The 23656-nt window shown below is 36.8% G+C and overlaps 1 protein-coding gene across 4 annotated transcripts; it reads left to right on the forward strand.

Moving 5' to 3' along the window:
- Positions 1-23429, forward strand: PEX2 (peroxisomal biogenesis factor 2). 4 transcript variants are annotated; one of them, XR_015285501.1, is made up of 4 exons: positions 1-295; positions 4855-5059; positions 7179-7326; positions 18911-23429. XR_015285501.1 is itself a non-coding variant. In XM_023920856.2 (2 exons), the coding sequence occupies exon 2, from the start codon at positions 18930-18932 to the stop codon at positions 19842-19844; it is 915 nt and encodes a 304-aa protein (XP_023776624.2). In that variant the 5' UTR covers positions 159-295; positions 18911-18929; the 3' UTR covers positions 19845-23429. The 4 variants fall into 4 exon arrangements, 2 of the variants coding, with proteins under 2 accessions (XP_023776624.2, XP_086740383.1); XR_015285500.1 differs by lacking the exon at positions 1-295 and adding an exon at positions 2793-2876; XM_023920856.2 differs by lacking the exons at positions 4855-5059; positions 7179-7326 and having other exon boundaries at positions 159-295.
- The last annotated feature ends 227 nt before the right edge of the window (positions 23430-23656 follow it).

The raw sequence follows: 23656 nt of genomic DNA on the forward strand, positions 1-23656 counted from the left end.
GCGCGGCCAGCCCTGGCACGGCCGCCGTGCGGAGCGCCCTTCCCGCGCGCCGTCCCGGTCTCCCGGAGCGCTTCCTGCGCAGCCGCGCCGGGCACAGGCCGGCGAACTGCGGGCCGTGCGGCCGCTCTGGGCAGCTGCCGCTGTGCCCCGGCTGGCAGGACGGTGCCCGCGAGCCGGGGCGGCTGAGGGGAGAGCGCCCGAGGCGGCTCCGTCCGCCGGAGCTTCGCTGGGAGGCTCGAGGCTGAGCCCGGCGCACCCGCGGAGTCGCGCAGGGCTGGGCCCGGCAGCGGCGCAGGTCAGTCGGGGCGCGGGGCGGGATGAGACGGAGCGGCTGCGGCGGGCGGGAGGCGCTGCACGGGCCATGGCCTTCCGCGGAGCCCATCAGGCACCTCCCGCGGCCTGGCAGGCCGGAGCAGTCCCTTTGGCTCAGGCCCCGGAGCTCATGTAGGGCCTGCTTATAAAAACTTGTGTTTGGCCTCCTGCACTTCCCGGCCGCCCCCGTTCCCTGAGTCCCGCGGGCGTTCAGCCTCCCGGTGCCGCAGCGTGCAGAGACGGGGAACTTTCCAGCTATGCCTAGGCCTGTTAGAAGAGGACAGAGCCTGGTGACGGCCTCTGCGGAGATGAGAGGGTATAATATCCTGTCAGAGGGGTATTATCATCTGAATTCTGGTATCAGCTGAGAGACTGAAACATTTATAATCTTCAAGGGTCATTCCTCTAACTGCCTACTATAGGTGGCAAAGAAGCCTAAAAATGAGGGTGGCAGCTTTCCACTTTCTGTTAATCGAGTTTTGGGCAGCCTGTAAAAACCATTGATTCACCACAAAACAAATGTGGATTTATTCTGAATAAATGGCCGATGTGTTTTGACAAACAGACAAAATTCTGTTTATGTCATCGTCCATACTGGAAGCCACAGCACTGTGTATTTCTTCAATGATCTTTTACCTGTCAGTGTGAGGGAGGTGTTCGCTAAGGTCAGAGGTGAAGTATGACTAATTTGCACTAAATGATAAAATATGTACTAAAACTTGACTCCAAAGTCCTTTGCCATTTGATTTCATTGGAGGTTAGTTCTTATCAGGCTTTTTTTGAGCTTTTCTTGACATACAGTTTAGCAACAGTTGTCAATAAAGTTTTCATTTTAAGACTAATGCGTTTTTTATTCTTTTTGAAGATCTGTTTCATCTGTGTTTTCTCCTATAGGTTGTTTTTCATACTTCTGCTGCAGTTCCTCCTCAGCAGCAGCTTGTTTTTCAGTTCATGGCTGTCCATCATGACTAGTTTATCAAATGAAGTGATTAGTAGTAAAACAACTGAAAGTCTCATTGCTGGTACTTAGAGTAGTAAATAAGCTATTAAAGGGAGGAAAAGTTAAATGGGGTTTTTGAGGGTTTTTTTTAGTGCTCGTTTATACTGCATGAAGTTATCAATTTCTGTTACTTGCAATGGGGTAAAATTCACATCTGTAAGATGTATAAATTAGCTCATTAAATTTATTTTTTTTATTTTTAATTTTTTAGTGGAAATTGAATAAACCAGTAGGACACATAATCAAGAGTACTGAAGGGCTTTGCCACCTATATTTTAATTCTTCTGGAAATTAGTACAGAAATAGATGATCATGCTAGTGTTGAAATGCCTGCTTTGGTTGCTAGTGCCTCTAGCATTAGGTGTTAGTAAGAATCCTTTCTTGGAGTTAGTGCTGTGTTAATGGTTGGACATGTCTCTTAAATGTCTCTTCAATCTTGATGATTCTAAGATTCAGTGATCTACATTTTTAATTGCCATTATGACTGTAGTGTTCTCTATCGTAAAGTTTTTGATTGAGTCTGTGAATTGGAAAGTGGAATGCATTTAAATGTATTGTATGTGAAGGTTTTGCAAGGAACTTATATTTGCCTACTAGTCTGGATTTTTTGGGGAGAGTCTGAAAGAGATGGGGTGTTTGGGCCTTTTCATGTGAGAAGTGAGAGATTGTGTGTATATCAATATTTCAAAAACCCCAGTGTTATGTATGCATATTTGCAGTTTTTAAAGTAGGAATTGAGGATGTTTATTATTGACTACAGAGAATTGTGAAATTGCATTACTCCGGGGCCAAGGCAACTGGAGTAACTCTGCTTAGCATTTTGCTTCTATTTTTACATCCTTTTAACTCCTAGGCTTATCTTTGTTCAAACTTGAGGGTTTTACATATCCTTTTCAGCAAATTAAAAAAATCTGTTCACATTAATGTTGTTTAAATTAAGTAAATAATTAAAATTAGATGTTTTTCTGCATGAGTGTCAAATTATCTTTTCCTTTTCTTAGAAATATTGAAAAATGTAAAGTAATAGTAGTGAACTTTCTTGTATTTGATCAGCTTATGCTTACATATCTTATAGCTAATCTTAGAACTCTTAGTATAATGGGACAGACATACAAAATATCATGTTCTGAATGTATTTTTTTAAAAAAATATTTCTTAGTTAATGGGCCTTCAGATGCATTATGGATCTACCCACTTATTAAAGGGCTCCCAGATAGCTAGGATGGTGTGCCTCAGTTAATGCCCAGAGCGTATTAGATACTAGGCTGGATACATGTCTATTCTGTGCAAGGATGGTATTTAGATTTGAGAGGGAATGTTTTTGTTTCATTGCTGAAAAAAATTGTTTGGTAGCTCTGTTTGTCTCCTGTTAGACTCTTTCATTATTCACCTATAGTCTGTAGGTGAAGACTGTTTTATGACATTATGGTTTATGTTTATGACATAAGGTTTAATGTCATTAAAGACTGTAGTGACTCACAGAAAGGTTTTGATACTTAAGGTGATCCAGGACATGAAGGAAGTAAATGTTCCTGTAACAGACTAAATTAAAACTTTCCAACAGGTATTACTAGTATATAAAGACTCAATTGAACCCTTCATAGAATAGGGCAGGAAAGGTAATTTTTATACTCTGATAGTTTTTGACACTGTTACTAATCCAAGGACCTTGATTTGTTCTTTGACACCATATGCTGTGGTATAAGTCAAGAAAGACATTTTATCTTCTCTGTTTATAGTTTTTTGAGGTGATATTCTTGAAAATGGATAAAACCTGCTACCTGGAGAACATTTGGGAAGGGAAGAAACAGGTTAAAGGCTACATAGCATTAATACCAAGAATATGGTGTATAGTAAATGACTCTTCAATATATAAATTATCAAAGTGTAGGAAATGATGTCTGAATCCAGTATTAACATATAGCTGGATGTAGTAATGAAGCACATGGTTGTTAAGGGGGAAAAAAACCCTAAACATTTAATTGTGTGTTCAAAATGTAAGATAATGAGAATGTCTTACTTTTTAAATGTGTGAAGGTAGTTTCAAAGCCATTAGGTTCAGAGATAAAGGGAGGGGGGTACAAAGAAGGGAAGAGATGGACAGTTTCTTGAAGGAAAATTAGTAAATTAAACAGTGGACAAAATCAGTCAGCAATTTGAGATGATAATTTAAATACCTTTTACCCATGTGTTTTCTTTCTCTATTGGCTATAATGACCTGCTTTTGCAAAATTTTTAAAAATTCTGCAACATTGTTGTTGCACTTGGAAATTCTGCAGTTATTCAGTGAAAACAACAATCAAGAAGTTGTAAAGAAACAAATAAATTGTGTCCAGCTGACACTAACTGATAAGCTTCAGACATAAATGCAATTTCATTGAATTAGCTTATAAGCATGATGTGCTCCAATAATAATAATAAGATAATAAGAAATGTGAATAAGCATTTGAATTAAAAGATAGCACTGTATTTAATAATAAATGTTCTTCATATATTACCAATAAATCATTCCATATTAATGTCAGTCTAACTGAAGAGTAAGATATGTTATATTACATTTTTGATACCTTACTTCTTAAACCTTTTAGGTATTTAATGATTTTTGGGCAGAGAGGGCTTCTTTTAAGGCTCTCTAGGTAATAACTTTTTCAATAAAGAAGTTCACTGTGTTTGTGCCAGTTTAGCAATGTTTCCTTTAAGCTATATGGTCTCTGACAGAAACTAATGTAATCTATTTCTTATTCAGTTGGTTAGTGATATTAGTGCCGCCTTTCTCTGAGAGCTGGGTTTAAGAATAAGAAAGTAAGATCATTGCCCTGGATTTTCGAAGAGCAAGCTCTGCCTCCTCAGGGATCTACTTGGAAGAATCCCCCAAGGTCAAGCCCTGGAGGGATGCAGCAAATTGATACTCAAAGATCACCTCCTCAGAGCTCAAGAGCAGTCCATCCCAACACTTACGAAGTCAGGCTAAAATGCCAGCAACTGTGCATCGATGAACAAGGAGCTCATCACGAAAGTCCGACATTAAAAATAAATGTGCAAAAGCAGGAGCAGATTACCTGCGAGCAGTATAGAGGCAGTGTCTGAGCATGTGTGGATGTGATTAGGAAAGTCAGACTCTATCTGGAGTTGAATCTGGTCAGGGATGTCAAAAGCAGCAAGAATTGTTTCTGTTAATACACCAGTAGCAGGAGGAATACTAGGGAAAATGTGGTCTCATGGCTGAACAAACAGGGAATGTGAGAAAGGCTGAGGGTTGTGCAGGCTGCCTTTGCTTCCGTCTCTACTAGCAAAGACCTTCAGGAGCTGTAGAACACAGGGAAAAGTCTGGAGCAGGGAAGATGTGAAAGAGGTGTAGGTCAGAGAATACTTATGTAAATAGGACATAGGTAATGCTCTGGGAATGAACCCATGAGTGCTGAAGGAGCTGGCTGATACCATTGTGAAGACTGTCTCAGTAATCATAGGACTGGGAGACTGAGAAAACTGGGAGAAGTGCCTGTAGACCGGAGGAAAGTCAATGTTTTTTCTGTTTTCAAAAGGGCAGGAAGAAATTATCAGGGAACTACAGCCTGACCAGCTTTACCTTGATCCCCCCAGAGGGATGGAAGGTGATAGACCAGCTAATCCTGGAAACTCTTCTAAGACACATTAAAGAAAATGATCAGGAGTAGTCAGCATGGATTTACCAAGGGGAAGCCATTCTTGACCAACCTGATAATTTTCTACGATGAAAGGACTGGCTTGGTAAGCAAGGAGAGGGAGGGCAGTAGTTACTTTAATCAGTAAGTCTTTCAGCAGTGTCTCCTGTGACATCCTCATGGAGAAGCTGCTGCACTATGGGTTGGGTGAGCAAATAGTGAGGTCAGCGTAAAATGTGTCAAACAGATGGACCACAGCGATTGGCAATCAGTGGTGTGAAGTCTAGCTGGAAGCTGGTAACTATTGTTGTACCACGGGGGTCAATAGTGTGTTCAGCCCTGTTTAAAATCTCCATTAATGATCTGGATGATGCAATGTGGGCAGTTAGAAGATGATAATTTTGTCAATTAAAATCAATCTTTCAGTGGAATATCTTAATGTAAATTTCTCCTTAGCAAGGTCTGATTCCCAACTGTTACCTATTTAGGAAAAACATATGAATTCATGCAATTTCTCAGAGCATCCAGAAAGTTAATTTAAATTTTCAACCTAAATGATAGTACATTGGAAATGGACTCACTCACTGTATTGCTGCTGCAGTTAATGAGAACAGCCACTACAACTTGTTAGCTCTCTTGGACTACAAAAGTTTATTTCAGTATGGTGTTTTCAAACAGGCTGCTTATGCTGTTTTGAGGTTTTTATTGGGTTTTCTTGGTCTGGTGTTTTTTTTAGAGATAGGGTTGGGCTTTTTTCCTTTTGACACCTATTAGCATACATACTTTTTCACTTAGACCACCTTCTCTCCCTCTCATTTTAACTAACAAGCATGCTCTCAACATTGGCTGCTGTACAGCACTCTGTAAAGTTAAAAACAACAAATAAAAAATTAAGATGGCCAATGCATTGTACTAAGAAGATGCAGGCTCATAGTCAGATTGTGCTGTAAATGCACAGAGAAGGTAGCAGACTTTCTGTACTGTAGCTTTTTAAATAGCTAAGTTGTTCCTGCAGCCATACAGCTGACTTATACTAAAAGCATCATCAGTCTAAGCTTTACAAAAATCTTCAGGAATGGATGCTGTCTGTTTGTAGCATGCTGCTCTTAGAGATGGGGGTAAGGTTTTTTTGGTTTGTAGGTGGAATACAAGAACTTCAGAAGTTTGAGTTTATTTCAGACTTTTTTGAAAGGAAACTAAATTCAGATTTTTCAGCGTAAGGGGGAAAATTAAGATAAAGAACTTTGAGGTAGAGGAAGAAGAGGACATACACAGTATAGGAAGAAAGAGGAATTACAACAATGGTGCAACTCTTGATTCAAGGTTGATTCTGACTGGGTCTGGGCACTTTCTTCTAATGCAATGGAGGACCTGAGCAGGGTTTTTGCCTTTAGGAGGAAGTTGAATTGAACGCTTCTAATATTTGTTACGTTTGTATCAGTAGCTGCCTGGGAACAATGTCCTTAATAATCTTGTCTCTGACACTCCTTATCTCCACTCTTGGATTTTACTAAGATTGTAAGTGGGGCTAGAAAAGAAAGGAGTTAATCAAAATTTAAATTCTAAGAAAACTTTAAAAAATACATTAAAATAATAGTATTCAAAAGTAATAATTCTGTAGGCAGAGAAGCAGACAAAAAAATATCACAGGAGGGGTTTGGTAAGGAGGAAAAACTTTTCCTGAAAAGGAAATTAATATAATGCCATGACACTGTGGGGCATATCTAAATCATGAAGGGAAATACACATTGGAATTGCAGAGGGATTTCAGAAGCTGTAACAGCATACAACTCAGGCTGCCTAGCAAGGAAATTATTATCCCTTTTCTAAATTGTTACTTGTAATACATGTATGCAACCATTCAGTTGATTCTAAAATGCTAATGAAGTTCTAGGATTGAGGAGAAGTGTGGTGGAAGCATATCAGTCTTCCCTTGTGTGCTTAAAGTTCCCATAATTACCAAGTAATAAAATTGTCAAGGATTGGGGACCCTGAGCACATCAAATTTTCCCAGCACCCCTAGTAGTCATTGTGTATGCCAGACGTTTCAAAAGTACAATCATACAAAAAAAAACTAAAAGTAGGAAGGAATCACATAGTATTAATTTAAACAGAGTAGCCCCTCACTTGCAAGTCTGAATGAATCCTACAGCAGACATGTACAAATACTTATTTTCTTTTTACTTTTGAAAGACAGCTAAAAGTTTTGTTATTTGTATTTGCAGTGTCGTGGTGTTTTAGTTGCATGTTCAGCACGTTGAGCTTGAAGAAGAAAGAACAGTTCTTCAAGTCAAACAAAAGGCTCGAGTTTCTGTCTTGCTGTTGACTGGTAGTGGATGTTAAGAGTACGATATTGAGATTCAAAGGCTGCAGGTTTGACAATTACCTGTTTTTCCTGACCCTGTTGTTCCTTTTTACTGGTACTGCATGTATTGTATCTGATTCTGTGGTGACCTGTTTGTGTACTAAATCTGCAGAAAAATAAGTTTAAATAGGTCGGGCTTTTGCCAGTTGAACATGCAAAAACACTTCAATAGACATTCAAATGAGTGCTGGTGCTAATCTATATGATAAGGACATAGACAGTATACACAGTAGAAGAAAAATAGGAGACAGTGACTGTAGCTGTCAAAAATTACATTACATTATGTTTTTATAGAACACAGGCCTGAAAAATGAGACATATAGTCAAGTACTGTCCTTTATCCTTATACCAGTTTCATAACTTATGCCATATAATACAAAGCTGAAACTTAAAACGTGGAGTGAACAGTCTTGTCTTTTTATTGATGCAGGATGTTACTGGTTCTAGTAAATCATAAGTATATACAGTCTGTAACAACATTGTTTTTACATAGAATCCTCCTTTAGGTACAGGTGTGGACAGCGGTTAATTATGACTTAGGCATTTAGGACAGATTTTACCATTCTTATCTAATAAGTATTTCTAATAAAAGGTTAAAGGACCTTATGTTCCTGCAGTGGAGTTCTTGGATCAGCATTGTTGTACTTGCATATTGCTGAATATTCATGACTGTGCAGTTGGTATGCATATGTATGTAAAAAGGAAGAAAGTTGGAATAAAATCTGGGCAGTGACTGTGTTTCATAAATGATAAGCATAAAGTGTTTAATGCAAAATTGCAGGGTTCTGTCATCTGTGGTAAATTGTATCAGAGTATATAGAGCAGGTGTTGCTTCTGAATCTCTTGTATGTATCTTCCCAATCTTCATCCTGGCATCTCCATACTTACCTGGTGATCCATTCATATGAATCAGACAGTAGGAGCAGAACAGACACAGAGCTATGAAATAAGAATTTAAGTTAGATAACTTTTTCTTTGTTTTTTAGCTATTTTTGAATGGAAGAAATGTAAGTAGGGGCATGGAAAAGATGCATAAAATTGGGATTGACACGGTGCTTGACAAATAAGGTGATGTGAGATACAGTGCCCTTACAACAATGAAATGCAGATGTTACATATACTATGAGGTGTAAAATCAACTTTTCAGAAAAGCAACAGTAACTAGCAAAGGAAGAGTTATGGCTATAACTGCCTTCACTGTGCTCACAACTGTGCGTTCATGTTCTGTGATTGGACCATTCTGAAATGGAGCTGCACACCTTTGCCACCAGGTGATATTTCACCTGCTTTACACAAAGGATGGCACATTTACTAAGCCTTGCATTCTTTTCACTGCTGCACATGCATTGCAGTATTACCTAGCCATTCTTGTACCAGAACCTCATATCCTTATCACACCCAAAATATCTTCAAATATAAGAGTCTCCCAGTCATCCTTTTGGTCACATCAGCAGCTGAGACCTATATTATTAACTTAATTCTTAGATTTGTTTAGCTTTTATACCTCCTGGTTTAGTCAGATATCCTTGCCCCTTCCTTAGAAGGGGCTGTTTCTTCCCAGCTAACTATCACAGTTGCCACTCTGTTCAACTACTTTGACCAAATCTCTCTTCATAATTTTAGTTCATCAACAGTAAAGGGAAGGAGAAGTCTCCAAATAATTCCCGTTACCAAGTTCCAAAGAAAAAAGAGCCTATTGTATACTAGGCACATGTTTTGCTCAGCATCTAGATCAAGGGATTTTTAACTGTGTTTTTTGGAAGTCTTCAAGTTACAATGCAGCTTTGTTTTTTACACTTTCGGGTTTTTATCGCTGATTGCTTTAAAAGGAACAACAGCTAGATTTCATTTAGTGTAACAGAATGAGAATTTATAAGTGGAACTGACACGTCCCTTTAGAGATGAATTTGTAATTTGATGTACTAAGGAGCAGGATGACAAAAGAGGAAATAAGACGAGGGAGGAAGAGAAAAAGAATATGGGATTAAGAATAATAGTGTTAACTTGTTATGTGCTTATCTTCTTGTTTATTCCAATAAATGAAAATTAGGGCATATCAGAAAAATTGATACAATGATGCTGTCTCTATCTTCTGTGCTACGCGGAATACAAATATACTTTGAGATTTTATAGCTTTGAATTTAGCATCACAAATTTTAAAAAGTAGCATTTAAAATATTAGTTATGAGGTAATTATCAGATCTGGTTGTTTGGGTCTAATAATCTGTCTTTTAACAGTGCTGAATGATGACAAATTTATCTGAAGTCAGTAGAAGCTTTTAGCATTCAGAATATCTTTAGGAGTGGCCAGCAATAGTCTTGGTTGCTAGCATTCATCGAGGGGATATGTTACACTGATGTGGGATTTTCAGTTTCCATCAACTGCTGACAGAAATGACTGATTTACAGCTTCTAACAGTGCAGCACTTTCCTGCTGCTCTTCATTACTGTTGTATCAATTCTGGCTCTTCTGAGCTGGTTTTGATTTTGTAACTCAAAGCCCTAATATTTTGATTCTGGCAGGTAGTTTATGGAAGATAAATCAATGAGCTATCGTTATGTTTCCTTGCTGTCTTCAGGCATTCAGCAGTGGCTAATCTCTTGTATCTCATTTTATGAGAATCTAATTTTACTGAGTTAAAATTGGAAAAACATCCTGTGATTTGAATGTGTCATTGTCTTGTGCTTGGTCTTTGGATCTTAAGTATAACTGTAGCATTTAGGATTCTGGGATTATTTTCTAGTTGTTCTCTTAAACTCCATAATAAAATTCTTAATTTTATCTATGGAGTTGATTTGTTACACAGTCATTCAGTGTTTTCCTTGAATTCATCTATTTTGAGAAATAGTCCTTTCTCCCAGGAATATAAGGAATAAATAATAGTTTCTGTGATTGCAGTGTGTTACTGACTTTTCAATTAGTGTTAGCAGTTACTCCAAACAGTTGAAGATCAATTTATGTTCTTTAGAAAATGATAGTATTTGTCTGAAGTGTATAGAAATCCACACAGTAATACAAAATCAATCTTTTTAAAGGTTATTTGAGGTAATGATATAGTGATAAGTTAATTTTACGGTGATTAAGAGACAACACAGTTGGGGCTCCCAATTAGACTTTGATCTGAGGATATTTCTCTCTGCACTTGATAAGCAAGAAAGAGATGAGAATTAATGGTGAGACATGAGGCTTTGAGCAGCTGGGGTCCATGTTCTGTCTTATGAGAGTTGGTGTAAAGGAAGGTTTTAAAATTAACTGAATATATATCTTTTGATTTCTCATCTTTAAAATTTATTGATTTTAAATTGACATCCAAAATATCCTCTGCTATTGAGAGTACCCAAAGAGAACAGTTAAATGATATGCATTTCCACAAAGAAGAAAGTAGAATACTCCACATAATCTCAGCATTCTTGTATGGGTGGAAAGGTAGTTTTCATTGCTATCTGTTGGTACCCTAACTTTATGAATACCAAAAGAGGGATAGTAAACCAAGGCTATGGCTTGCTTCTCTGCTCTCACACTTACCCAGTATGGCAACATTGACTGCACAATACCAAATGTAGCTCCTGAAGCAAAAAGGAGCTGTGTGCTAGTGTTATCTCCAAAGAGCAGATGATTTCTAGCATGCCCACTCTGTGTTCTGCTTCCTCATGCTTGGACCATTGATCTCAATGCTGGGACTTGGCAGAAGCTAGTCTGTTGAAAAGGCTGCAAAATTGTTACCCTTAATGTATATACTGTTGTTTCTTTGTGTGGAGATAGTTCATTATTATAAACTAAAATAGTAATAGTGATTGTTAAAAGAGACTTTATATCAGGAATTCTTCTGTGGCCTGGGAATTGAAAGAGTTGTCCAGGCAGAAATAATACAACATGATTAGTGATGAATATAAAAGAATAGCATAGGAAGTAAGAATAAAATCAATGACTCTGAAGAACAAAATAAGTTTCAATTTACAAAGCACAAGAAAAGAATCAATGAAAGGGTCCAAAAATCTGAGTAAGAGGAGGCACGAAGGGATAAGTCCATTACCTAGATCTGTTATTAAATAAGAAGGGAGAACAAGGAACAGACTTTCAAAGACGGATTCTTTCCTTCATACTTTGTAAAAGAGATATATTGTGACCTGCTACTTTCATAAAATTAATCTTAGACAGGAAATAAGAGTGGAACCAAAGCACAGAAAGAATAGCCTAAGGAAGCTTAATATAGATGTGCTCAAGTGGCAAATCCTAATAAAATTCATCCTAGAATGATTGAGGAATTAGGCACCGCTGATTTTATTTATTTATTTAATATCCCAGAGGGTGGAAATAGCCAGCAAAATGGGTTTGTGTGTATCTGGTTTTGTGCCTCTTTATTCCTCTGTTAAGAGAATTATTGAAACTGTCAGTTTTGATTCCAAATAAAGGTTCAGGAGTAAATAGTTTAGCAATTAATTTGTATCTAATGATGTGTAGAAGAGAGATGGTAAAACAGCCAGTATGGTTTGGTGAGACCTGTTTGTAAGAAACCTCAATATTTTTCTCTTCTAAATAAGAATAATAAGTTTAGTAAGAGGATAACTTTAGGTACAATAAAGCTTGATTTTAATAAAGTCTTTTTCCCTACATGAGCAAACTAGGGAAACATAATATCAATATTGTCTCCGTTTGATGTTGATGTTATCAGCATCAAGTTGAAAGATTGCCTTACAGAGTAATTATCTATAGTACCCTGTCAAGATGAAAGGCATTAGTGAGTTGGATGATGGAAGAGAACACATACTTAGAAAAGTTACTGATGATACAAGCTGGAAAGGTTGAAAATTTAGGGTTTTCTTTTTTTATTTGTTTTAAACATAAGCTCTGAATCCAAAATACTCTTGATTAGTTTGGAAAGTGTAAAATCAACAAGATGAAAAACAATGCAGGCATTTAACATGAAGAGCTCAAACTATGTGAATCCAAAATAGGAAATAATTACTCAGATAGAAAAATGAGAGAAAAAGACATGAAGATACAGTAGATCTCAAAGTATATTACTGCTGGGATAAAGGTAGAGTTGTTATTTTGTCATGGATTTTTTTACTTGGGTTTCTAGTTTGGGTTGGTTTTTCTAGATCATACCAGGCATATTGTAGGAAAGCAGATATTGTCTAGTTTGGCAAATCTTCTGTGGGCAGCTGGTCCTCTCACATGCCTACATGCCTTGCTGCTTTTTGCTCTTTAGAAGGTGCAGTAAAATGGAAATTCCTTTTCATTGTTCCTGATTCCTGGTATGGAATGAAAACATCCTGATTTGTACTAAACATGCTGTATATGAGAAAAAGAGTCTTTGTAATTATTAGGGTCATAAAACACTGTAACATACTACTCAGAAAAACTGTGGAATTGGCTTTCTTGGTAATTAAACTTGTGTCAGTATATTCTCGAGCCTTCGTGCTGTTTGTGTTGCATTAGGATTTGGTGGTCTCTTGTAGCCCACTCCATCTCTCTGTACATACAGTGTTAGACTACATGTGTTGTCTACACAGAGGAGATTGTGTAAAACAATTTAATCTCAAACTCAGTGAAGTTAGTAGATGTGCTACTTACACATCCTAAATATATTCTTAAATTCACAGAATGAACTAGGTTGTAAAAGATCTTGGAGCATCAAGTCCAACCTAACACCTTGTCATTAACTAAACCATGGCACTGAGTATCATGTCTAGTATTGGTTTAAACACCTGCGGGGATGGTGACTCCACCACTTCCCTGGGCAGATGATTCCAGTGTCCAGTCACTCTTTCAGTGAAGAATTTTTTCCCGATGTCTAACCTAAACATTCCTTTGCACAGCTTAAGAGTGTGTCCTCTCATTCTGTCACTGGTTGCCTGGAAGAGGAGACCAACCCTCACCTGACTATACCCACTTTTCAGGCAGTTGTAGAGAGTCAGAAGGTCTCCCCTGACCCTCCTTTTCTCCAGGCTAAACAACCCCAGCTCCCTCAGCCATTCCTCACAGGGTTTGTGTTCCAAGCCCCTCACCAGCCTCGTTGGCCTCCTCTGGATGTGTTCAAGTGTCTCACGGTCCTTCCTAAACTGAGGGGCCCAGAACTGGACACAGCACTCAGAGTATGGCCTCACCAGCGCTGAGTACAGGGGAAGAATGGCCTCTGTGCTCCTGCTGGCCACAATACAGGCCAGCATGCTCTTGGCCTTCTTGGCCACCTGGGCACACTGCTCACGTTCAGTCAGCTGTCAGCCAGTACTTCCATCCTGGGCACTGTCCAGCCACACCGTTCCTGGTCTGTAGCACTGCAGGGGATTGTTGTGGCCAAAGCACAGGACTCAGCACTCTTGTACTTGTTAAACTTCATGTTGGACTTGGCCCATCTGTCCAGCCTGTCAAGGTCGCTTTGCAGAGCCCTCCTACCCTCCAAGGGATCGACACACACTCCCAGCTTAGTGTCATCTGCAAATTTACTCATGGTGCACTCAATCCCCACATGCACATCATCAGTGAAGATATTAAACAGGACTGATCCCTGGGGGACAGCACTAGTGACTGGCTGCCAACTGTTAGGAACAAATTTTGGTTTTTAATTTAATAAATTATTTTATTAAATATTATTTATTTTTTATTATTTAAAATTATTTAAAAACAATTATTTTATTGTTTTTATTTTGCTTCTCAAAAAGTGATTTGACAGATCATACTTAAAATTATTTTGAGGCTTCTGCATATATGTCTATCTGTCATCTAATGATTATGCTAGAAGAGCAGGGAATGTGATTGCAGTAGCTCTGAGATAGAAACCTCTTGATTACTCATCCACGGTATAAAAGCCCTGTGGAAAAAATGGCACCCAAGAGGTTGTATTTGTATGTTTCTGCAGGCAAAGTTTACAGACCTGTAAATTTAAATGTATAATTTTTGTGGGCAGAATGCATTGACAAATATGCCTGATGGTAATACATCTCCTACTGATAGTACCAGAACAGGTCAATAATAATGCTTATATTGATAGCAGCAATGCAGGAGATGTTACTTGGTATTATAGCTAAAATCCATGTTATCCCCTTAATTATAATTACATTAATATTGACAGGCTGTTGACAATACTCACATTACTATTGATAGATTTCTGTCAATAACATGTTTCCAAATAAAATATATTCATTCATAATTTCTACAGTGCTCAATAACAGCACTAATATATACCAGAATAAATTCCTTTTTCCCTCGTGATACACTAATTTTTTTTGTATTGTACAAGTGAGATTGTTTATTTGTTTGGTTAAAAAAAGACAAAACAGACAAAATATAGGTTATTTAAGAAAGGAACATTTTTTGATTTTTTTTTTCTGCCAGGCAATTTTTTTTTTTCTATACAATATCTTTGACAGTAGAAAGTAAAGGGAGCACCTTAAAAGTACCAGTCTTTACTCTTATGCATTAAAGAGTATTTATGTAAGAGGTTCATCACACATTGTTTATTTTATATCTGAATGTTCATACCTGTCCTTTTCATTACTGGGTCTATGACTCTGAGTTTTTGTATTTTAAGCAACTTAGAACAAGAGAGTGAAAACAGTAAGGATTTAACAAATATAATTTAATAAAAAAATGTGGACAAAAACAAACATTCTCTATATTCTGTTTAGCTCAGCAAAATATAAAAGGCAAAAATAACATTTAAAAAAGTACAAGATAAATGTCTTAACATTTATAGGGTGTGTTTTTATCTAGTTTTACATTATTTTAGTTCTCATTTTATTTCTACTGTAGTACTACTGTCTTCAAAAACAGTGTAAACTGAAAACCAACAAATTTCTGAAATTCCTAAAAGGACTTTGTATATAATTAATTTTTAAAGGGAGATTTCCTACCATGGCAAAATTGAGATTAAAATTTAGGGCTCTTCTCAAAGAAACTGTTGTTCTTATTCAGATCATTAGGACTTTTAAAGACATTTTCATAGGACAGTGCAGATTTTAAACTGTCCCTTTTAATATTTGCCTGTGGAAAGCAAATATCTTCCATTTATGTGCAATAAAGCCTTAATTCAGAAGAAAGCATAGTGGATAGCAGAACACAAAGCACACTGAAATGTACTTACACATTAAAATCAGAAGAAATCAGAAGTATATGGATATAATCACTGGGTAATTTGCAGGGTCCAGTTAACAGCCAAGCCATAGCCTATGACAAGCTTTAAATGTTCGTCGGAAAGAACTTCAGAACAGAGTCCAGATTTATTGCTTGAATTTAGAACACTTAATTATTCATCAAAAAGAAAGCTTGTTGTTGTTTTTGACATAGCTATGTTACAAACATAATTTAAAAGACAGCATCATTATTGTTGTTTGGTATTCTTCCTTTTCCATGTAGTCTGTATAAACGTGACTAAAAGTTCAATCGATTTGATAGGTGGTATTCAGCAAGAGACATGAAACGTGACACCATTAAGCAGTATATATGGTGTTGATTGTGATTTTTTTAAAAAGGAGACTTGCTGGATTTGGCAGAATTTCAAAGGTTAACAAACAGTAGTTGTGCTGCTTAGAGTGTTGTCTCAAAAGGGGTTCCCATTTTCTATATACAAAGTTCCAGCGCATTCTGGCAGATGCAATTAAATTATTTCATCCAAATCCAGTTCTGTATAGGATGGTGGGCATGAAAAAAAAAATAAAGTAGATTCTGCAGTGAGGCAATGGGAATGTCAAGCTCCAAGTCCCAGAGAAGATCTTTACAACATTTAGTGTACTCTCCTGTAAAAATCTTGAATAAATTAATTGCTAAAACAGGTAGGTTCAGGCATCATTTGGACAAGTTTCAAGAATTTCCAAGGATGGAGATTTCAGTCTTGGTAGACAAAATGTTCCAGCTTCTTTGGGTCCAACTGGAATTTCTCATGTAGTGACTTAACACACAGTTGCCTTTCTTTCTTTCATTGCATCTCACAGAAAACTTTGACTTAATCTTCTCTGCAACCTTTAGGAAGTAGAAGATTACTCATAGAACATTTCTTAGCTGCCTTATCCTTCAAGTTGGACACTCTGAGTTCCTTCAAGCTCTTCTCATATATCAGGACCTGGGGTTCCCTGATGGTATGAGTTACAGGATTCTTTCCAATTTGTTGACATTTCTTTTGTACTATTCATAGAAAAGAGCCAAAACTGGACTTAGTATCCCAGGTGTAGACTCACCAATGCCAAGTGGAGGGTAACATGCACATTCTTCAGTCTGCAGGCTATACACATTCTCATGTGCTGCAAGGATGCACTGGTGGCTTGTGTTCAGCTTGCTGCCTGTCAGAATCCCCACATCCTCTTTTTCAAAGCAGATATGCAGTCATACAGGCTCCCAGCCTATGTTTATTTCATGATCCATCGTAATACTGTGGATTTGATACATTTTCCTTTGTCTCCATAAAGTTCCTGATGATCCATTCTTCACTTGCTCAGGTTTCTTTAAATAATTTATCTATAATAGGGTGAAAAAAATCTGTAAATATTTAGTCTATCTTATTTATGAGACACCTACAACGGAAATTTCTCACAGCACCTGTGGTAATGAAAAACAGTTGGAAAAGATGGTTGAACTGATGTTGGAAAATAGTAGATGGATCAAGGAAGCTGTTGGATAAGATGTCCCTTTTGAGTAACTTCAGCATTTTTAAGGGAGGTTTTGTGTGTTGGGAATTATGGGAAACTAGAACAAAGTGAAATGAGTAGAAGAGAAAGTGAAGAAGACATTAGACTTTTAAGGGTTACGAGTGAATAACCAGTGACATGTTAGAGCAGATGGTTATCAAAGGCTCTGGTTCCTAAAATTATAATGTAGTGCAAAGATGAGGGATAGGAGGGTGGATGGTAGTTGGTGCTGGATTTTTTTAAGTGGTGCAGCAAAATCCAGTAGGGGTTGAATCGACCCTTTGATCATAAATTAGCGGGAAGTTATTTGGATTATACTGGAAAATGTTTCCTGTGCTTTGGTTCCTGCCGCAGAAAATACTTAAGTGTGAGGGAAACAGCCTTGGGTGTACAGCCTTTGTATCCTGGTTTTTCCAGCTGGAAAAGTGGGTTCATTGCATGAACCCTGTAGCTGTTTGCCCAGAGGAGGTGGCCTTATACTACCTTCAGCCATGTTGTGCCTGCTAATAAGGAAGGAGGAGTTTAAAAAAAAAGTGAGTGGAGCTATTGTATGCTCTACCCATGTAGCTGTCTTAGTTAATTGGAAACTACTGTTACACACCCTTCACTAAGAACAAAATCATATTTCCTTGCAGTAATAACTAACTATAAATATGGAAAGCAGTAGGAAGGCCACAGATGATGTTTTTGTTTGTTTGAAGGATTTTATTTTTACTATTCTTGGCATCATTAGCAACCATTGTCCACAGCATCTTTTACTCACAGTAATCTTGTATGGTTACAAGATATTTCTTTTATTTTATAAATAAGAATTTGAGGCACTATCTCCCATACTTTCTCCAGAAGTCTGTGAACTCCTTGCAGGTCTGTTGTGCAAAGAATCTGGTTTAGAAAGTGAAATATGTTGCCTACTGTCTGAAAACACTTCTAAATCACTTTTGGATTTTTTCTTTTGACAAATGGAAGCAAAAATAGGTTACCCCACAATTTTACATTGAGGTGTTACCTGTATTTTGCTTTAGCAATTTATTGCATTTACTTCTCAGTCAGACTTCCAGATGCCACAACATTTAAAAGAACCCATTTTAAAAAATACTTTTATTTTTCTCTATGATGCTTGATCAAGAATAGTATACATTTGTTAAGGTTGCTAATATACATTAATCATCTTGCATAGAAATGTTAATATGACAAGTAGCACAATCCCACATCTGTCAAAAATACTCCAGAAAACACATGCAGACTTCAGTGAAGTACTGTATAATAATTTATGTCTGAATGCTGAATATTTCTTTAATCTCATATGATTTTTCTCTAAACAACTCACTGCCTTTATTGAGAAAATTTTATTCATTCCCACCTTAGTTTTCATCCATATCTTTGTGTAATTCCTAAAATTGTCAGTATTTCCAAGATTTTGCTTTCAACTGTAGTAATTGAAGTGTTCATATGACAACAGTTCGTCTGCTTCACTGTTCTTTTCCAGATTTTTTGGTTAGTATGTTCATTTTCCTTATTTCTGCATAAAGCACCATATAGTGTTACAGTTCTTTCTGATATATTTTAAGGTTCAACTGAATATTAGTTATGCCCTGCAATATTTTTTAAAAATGTATGTGTACATTTAATAATATTTGTAGCTATATAAATCTGTGGATTTTTCTTAATAGCTAGATGATGTTGAACACTTTTTTATAACCAAATGTTAACTGTTTGTGAGAAATAGTCAAGTATAATTTCTTCTGAAAATGAGATTTTAAACTAATTTGAATGTATAATAATTTTCTATTAATGTAAAGCATCCTGAAAGGGATTGTGGCATATTAATAACATATTTACAGAGCATTCTGAGAACTTTGTTTGTTGTTTCTTGCCTACTGCTGGTATATTACAAGTTTTTTATCTTTAATAAAAACAGGAATAGCAAATGTTCCATTATACTAAAACTTATTTGTGTTTTATTTCTAGAAAGATTTTTTGCGAAGAAATGGCCTCCAGCATTGGAAATGAAAAGAGTGTGAATCCTGTGCTCAGAATAAGTCAACTTGATGCCCTTGAACTAAACAAAGCACTGGAACAACTAGTGTGGTCCCAGTTTACCAGCTGTTTTCATGGATTTAAACCAGGGGTGTTGGCTCATTTTGAACCAGAAGTAAAAGCATTTTTATGTCTTATATTATGGAAATTCACTATCTATTCCAAGAATGCAACTGTGGGACAGGCTATTCTCAATATTCAGTACAAGAATAACTTAGCTCAGACAGAGAAATACCAACCTCTGAGCAAACACCAGAAGTTGTGGTATCTTATTTTCACTGTTGGTGGAAGATGGTTGGAAGAAAGATGTTACGATTTATTTAGCCATCGTCAACAGCAGTCTTTCGGCAGAATTAAGAGCTGTATTAGTTTTGGCTCTGGACTTATTAAGCTTTGTGGACTTTTAAATTTTCTGATTTTTCTTCAGAAAGGAACATTCGCAACACTTACAGAACGTATTCTAGGAATTAGGTCAGTTTTTTGCAAGCCACAAAGTGTTCGTCAGGTAGGATTTGAATACATGAACAGGGAGCTCTTATGGCATGGCTTTGCTGAGTTTTTGATATATCTGCTACCACTCGTTAATGTACAGAAACTGAAACTTAAAATTTCTTCTTGGTGCTTGCCTATCACAGGTCTTTCCAATAGTGAAAACACATTAGCGGCTCACTGCAGGGAATGTTCACTATGTGGGGAATGGCCTACCATGCCACATACCATAGGCTGTCCACATGTCTTTTGTTACTACTGTATTAAAAGTAATTTTTTATTTGATATGTATTTTACATGTCCTAAATGTGGCTCTGAGGTACACAGTCTTCAGCCACTGAAGTATAAAATTGAAATGGCAGAATTGCACATCTGATATGAGGTTGATTTAGTTTTATGCTGTACATGATATGTATTGAAGAGATTAATGGAAGAATTCAGAAATTGTTGAAAGCAGACTGCTTAAAGATGGTTTTGGAGACTCTGTAATTTATTGCAACATGTATTTTTACTGGTCTGAGGTTTTTATTGAGTAACAGTGCTGTAATGCCTTACCCTGCTTGCCAGGTATGGGGAAGGTAGTTGGATTTACTCTGGGTGGTGCATGGGAGAAACAACAACAATCTCAGGAGGTTCAATAAGAACTTTTACTTGCAAAGTTTAGAATATTGCAATTGAATAATGCACTTGGCAAACTCCGACTTAGCAATCTCTAACATATCCAGACCCAGTGCCATTACCAGCTTAGCTAGTAGATGGATTTATTTGGAATGTTGTTCTTTTTGTGCCTAAAGAATAATTTTAAATTTGAATTCTTTTAGTGTAACACTAAAAGAAACAAAGGTGTAAAGAAGGTGTAAACAAAACAGTGTACCTTCTAGACCTTCATGAGATGACAGCTAATTTGCCCAGGTAACCATGTCTCTGATTTTCAATTATGTATTTATTGCCTACCACCTCTTCCCTCAGAAGCTGAGGGATGAAACCCATCATCCATTGGCATGTGGCAGCTGTTCAGGGTAATCCACGTTCTTCTGAGTCAGAGACACTGAAGAGAACTGTTTACTCACAAGATGCTGTCTGTAGGAGTTACCACTCAAGTTTTTTGGTGTGGTTAAACTGAGTGCCAAATCTTTAGAGTTCACTTCCACACAGAAAAAAATCAAACACAGTTATGTGCAGTTTAATATATTAAAATAGGTAATTTCCTGTGTTTTGCTTTCACTGTTTGCTTTCTTAGTTGGTTTTGCAATGTTTTAATTGTTCTAACACTTTGTCCGTTTACTTTCCAACCTGGTTTTATAAGATTATTTTCTTGTTAATTGCAATCTTTTTTTGGCAGAAAGTCTTACCCAGAAGAGTCTCATTAACAGAAAAATCCATTACATCCTCTTTTGAATCTTAAATTGTCAAAAACATATACAGTTAAATTGAATAAATAGCTTTATGGTGGCTCTGTTCTTGATTGGCAATCATCAATAGTCAGTCCCAAAAATAGCAGGCTAACAGCTGATTGAATATCTTTGATCTAGTTTTATGAAATGGTTTATTACATTCTTCATTCCACATTCTGATTAGAACAAGCCACTAGCCTGTTTGTTTGAAGATCTTAAATTCTATGTTTTGATCTTTAGAGTGACACACAGTGCTTTCATCTGATGTAATTAGATATAGGTAGCAGGTGGGCAGCCCAAAACTTCATTAATTCTGCTACTGTTCTGTGAGTCAACAGGGACTTCAGAGCACATGCTTCCAGATACTTTGCTGCAATATTATTTGCTGTCAAATGTGTATGTTAGCAGCCTGCCATATTTCTATTATTTGCTGTTGCAATTAGAACCAGCAGGTGTAAACCTGTTTTTATTAGAGTATGAAAACTGACAAGTCATTTGGAGAGCATCCTGAAGTTCCGTCATGATCCTGAAGGAATTTTGTATGAATTGTCCATCCATGATACTTAATAGCTTTTCCCAAAGAAACGTATTTGCAACCCTGACATCAAGGTGATCTAATGTCTTCAGAAACATTGTTAGCATTTTTGGTACTTTGGTCTTTAACTATACTTACTAATTAAGACTTGTATGCATCCAAAATCAAGTGTTTGTAGCTTACAATCGTAGCAGACCTTTGTTTGCTGTGGGCTCTTCATTTATTCTGAAGTCTCAGAGCAATATTTTACCAAAAGAGCATGGATTCGCTCTGTTGGCTTCTGCTAGGTGTCATGTCCTTCTTACGTTGGAGTTAGCTTCTTTCCTATTTAGAAATGTTTCATTTTCTGAATATGAAAGAATGCTATCTTCCTTTTTCATTCCACCTGCTTCTGTCCTGCTGTTTGATGTGCGTAAGCTGTATGAATATCCTGGGGTTTGTTTTGTCTCTTGCAGCTTCATTCAGGTGTAAAGTTTGTACTCTGTTTTTCATCCCTGCTACACTATAAATACAAAACCTGTTTCAAGCAGTTTAGTACTTGAACAGCTGTTTTCTGCTGGCTCTACTATATTGCACTTTACTGTTTTGTTTTTTTTCTGGAATTAGACTTTTAATACTTAACCTATGCTGACTTATTGCATAAGTCACTTAAGCAAAGTGTTGTTTTACTTCTGTAGCGTGTTCTTGTCACTGTGTTTGGTTTGTAGCCCATAACATTAACAAAGTTGTGGCATAAACAGGTTTTGTTATCCTAAGACCCTAGATATTAAGGTGGGGGTTTAGGTCTTTTCCATGCACATAAGCAGGTACCAAGCAACTCACAGAAGTGGGTGGTTTGGGAAAAGAATGGTTGTTTATGTCAGATACAGATTTTTTTTGTCTCCCATATGGTAAAACCTTTGCTCAGTAGTAGTTGCAGCTGAGATTAATGAGACCAGGGTTCCAGCTTGAATATTGAAAATCTGCTCGCTACCAGCTTATCTTTTTAGTACTTCAAAATCAATATTCAGCATTTTCCTGAAGCACTTTAAAATTAAATATGTACTTTTTTAATATTTAATTCTGTTTTGTTGTGTCTTGTGATCTATAAGCTGCAGAAGCTGCAGTCTTAGTTGAAGATATTACAGGAAAATACTGATAATTTTTAGATTAATCAAAGAATAATTAGTTGTACATATTAATTAACTTGATAATTTGTCCTCATAAGCATTATATTTTTCAGGTTTAAACTCTGCTTTAACAAAGGACTGCTACATCTGGTCCTACTTCCTGCAGTAGAGGGAATACAATTGTTTTGGAATGTTAATCTTTAAAAAAAAAAGGGGTTACTACTCAGCTACCATTAGAATATAATTGTGAGTAGTCATATGTGCATCAGTAAAAAGGATAAATGCTTAGAATTTAAGGGAGCTAAAGGACCAGAGTTTCTGTTCAGTCTTCGATAAGAGTTACAGCCTTCTGTTACCAGTTTTTCTTAGTGTTCTGTTGGCTTTGTGTGCTTCATGAACATTTCATTATCAAAAATCAAAAAATGAAGGTGTAAACTAATTACATTAGACTAATTACATTCATAAACATACTAGAAAACTTTTCATTTCTTCATTTGAATGAGAATTACGAGTTGCCACAAGGCGTGATTCAGGACGCATTCAGATTAAAGGAGTCAAAGAATGCTGATTTTTACTTCCACATACCATCACCATTCCATCTACTCTGTATGTTTTAAGGGAAGTCTTATATAAATAATTTTATAGAAGACTTACAAGCAGAAGTTTCTGTAAAAGAAAAGAGATGAAAAGTATTTTATTTCTGCCTTACCTGGAAATAGTTACTTTTTCTTAAGTGTGAGATATGATGGACAAAGATGATCTCAGCATTAGTAAAGAGACAATGTGAAGAAAGATGAAAGATAATGTATTTGCTAAATTTATTATAATGTTGTTACTTGAGAATATTAATGAAATTGTTATCTGGGATGTGTCATTCTTATGAAAACCAAGTTGGCAAATAAATGATACTTTTCTTAACAGGAGGTCCTGAAGTTTGCCTTTTTCTTAGGAGTTTTTTTGGAAGGGTGGTTATTTCTTACTCAGTGGGTGACTTCATACTGCCATTTATGAGACTAAAATGCAAAGTGAGAAACTAGTTTAGACTTCTCATTAAAACTTTTTTTCAGTTTTAGGTTTAATCAAATTATCTTCTTCACTTTTCTTTTGAGCAGATTAATCATAGCTGTTACACTTCACTGCGTGTTTGCTA

This window comes from Cyanistes caeruleus, chromosome 1, assembly GCF_971803275.1.
Source record: "Cyanistes caeruleus chromosome 1, bCyaCae1.hap1.1, whole genome shotgun sequence".
NCBI lineage: Eukaryota > Metazoa > Chordata > Aves > Passeriformes > Paridae > Cyanistes > Cyanistes caeruleus.

Excerpts from the sequence above, each read along its gene's own strand:
- PEX2 (XM_023920856.2), top strand. The coding sequence starts at position 18,930 with ATGGCCTCCAGCATTGGAAATGAAAAGAGTGTGAATCCTGTGCTCAGA.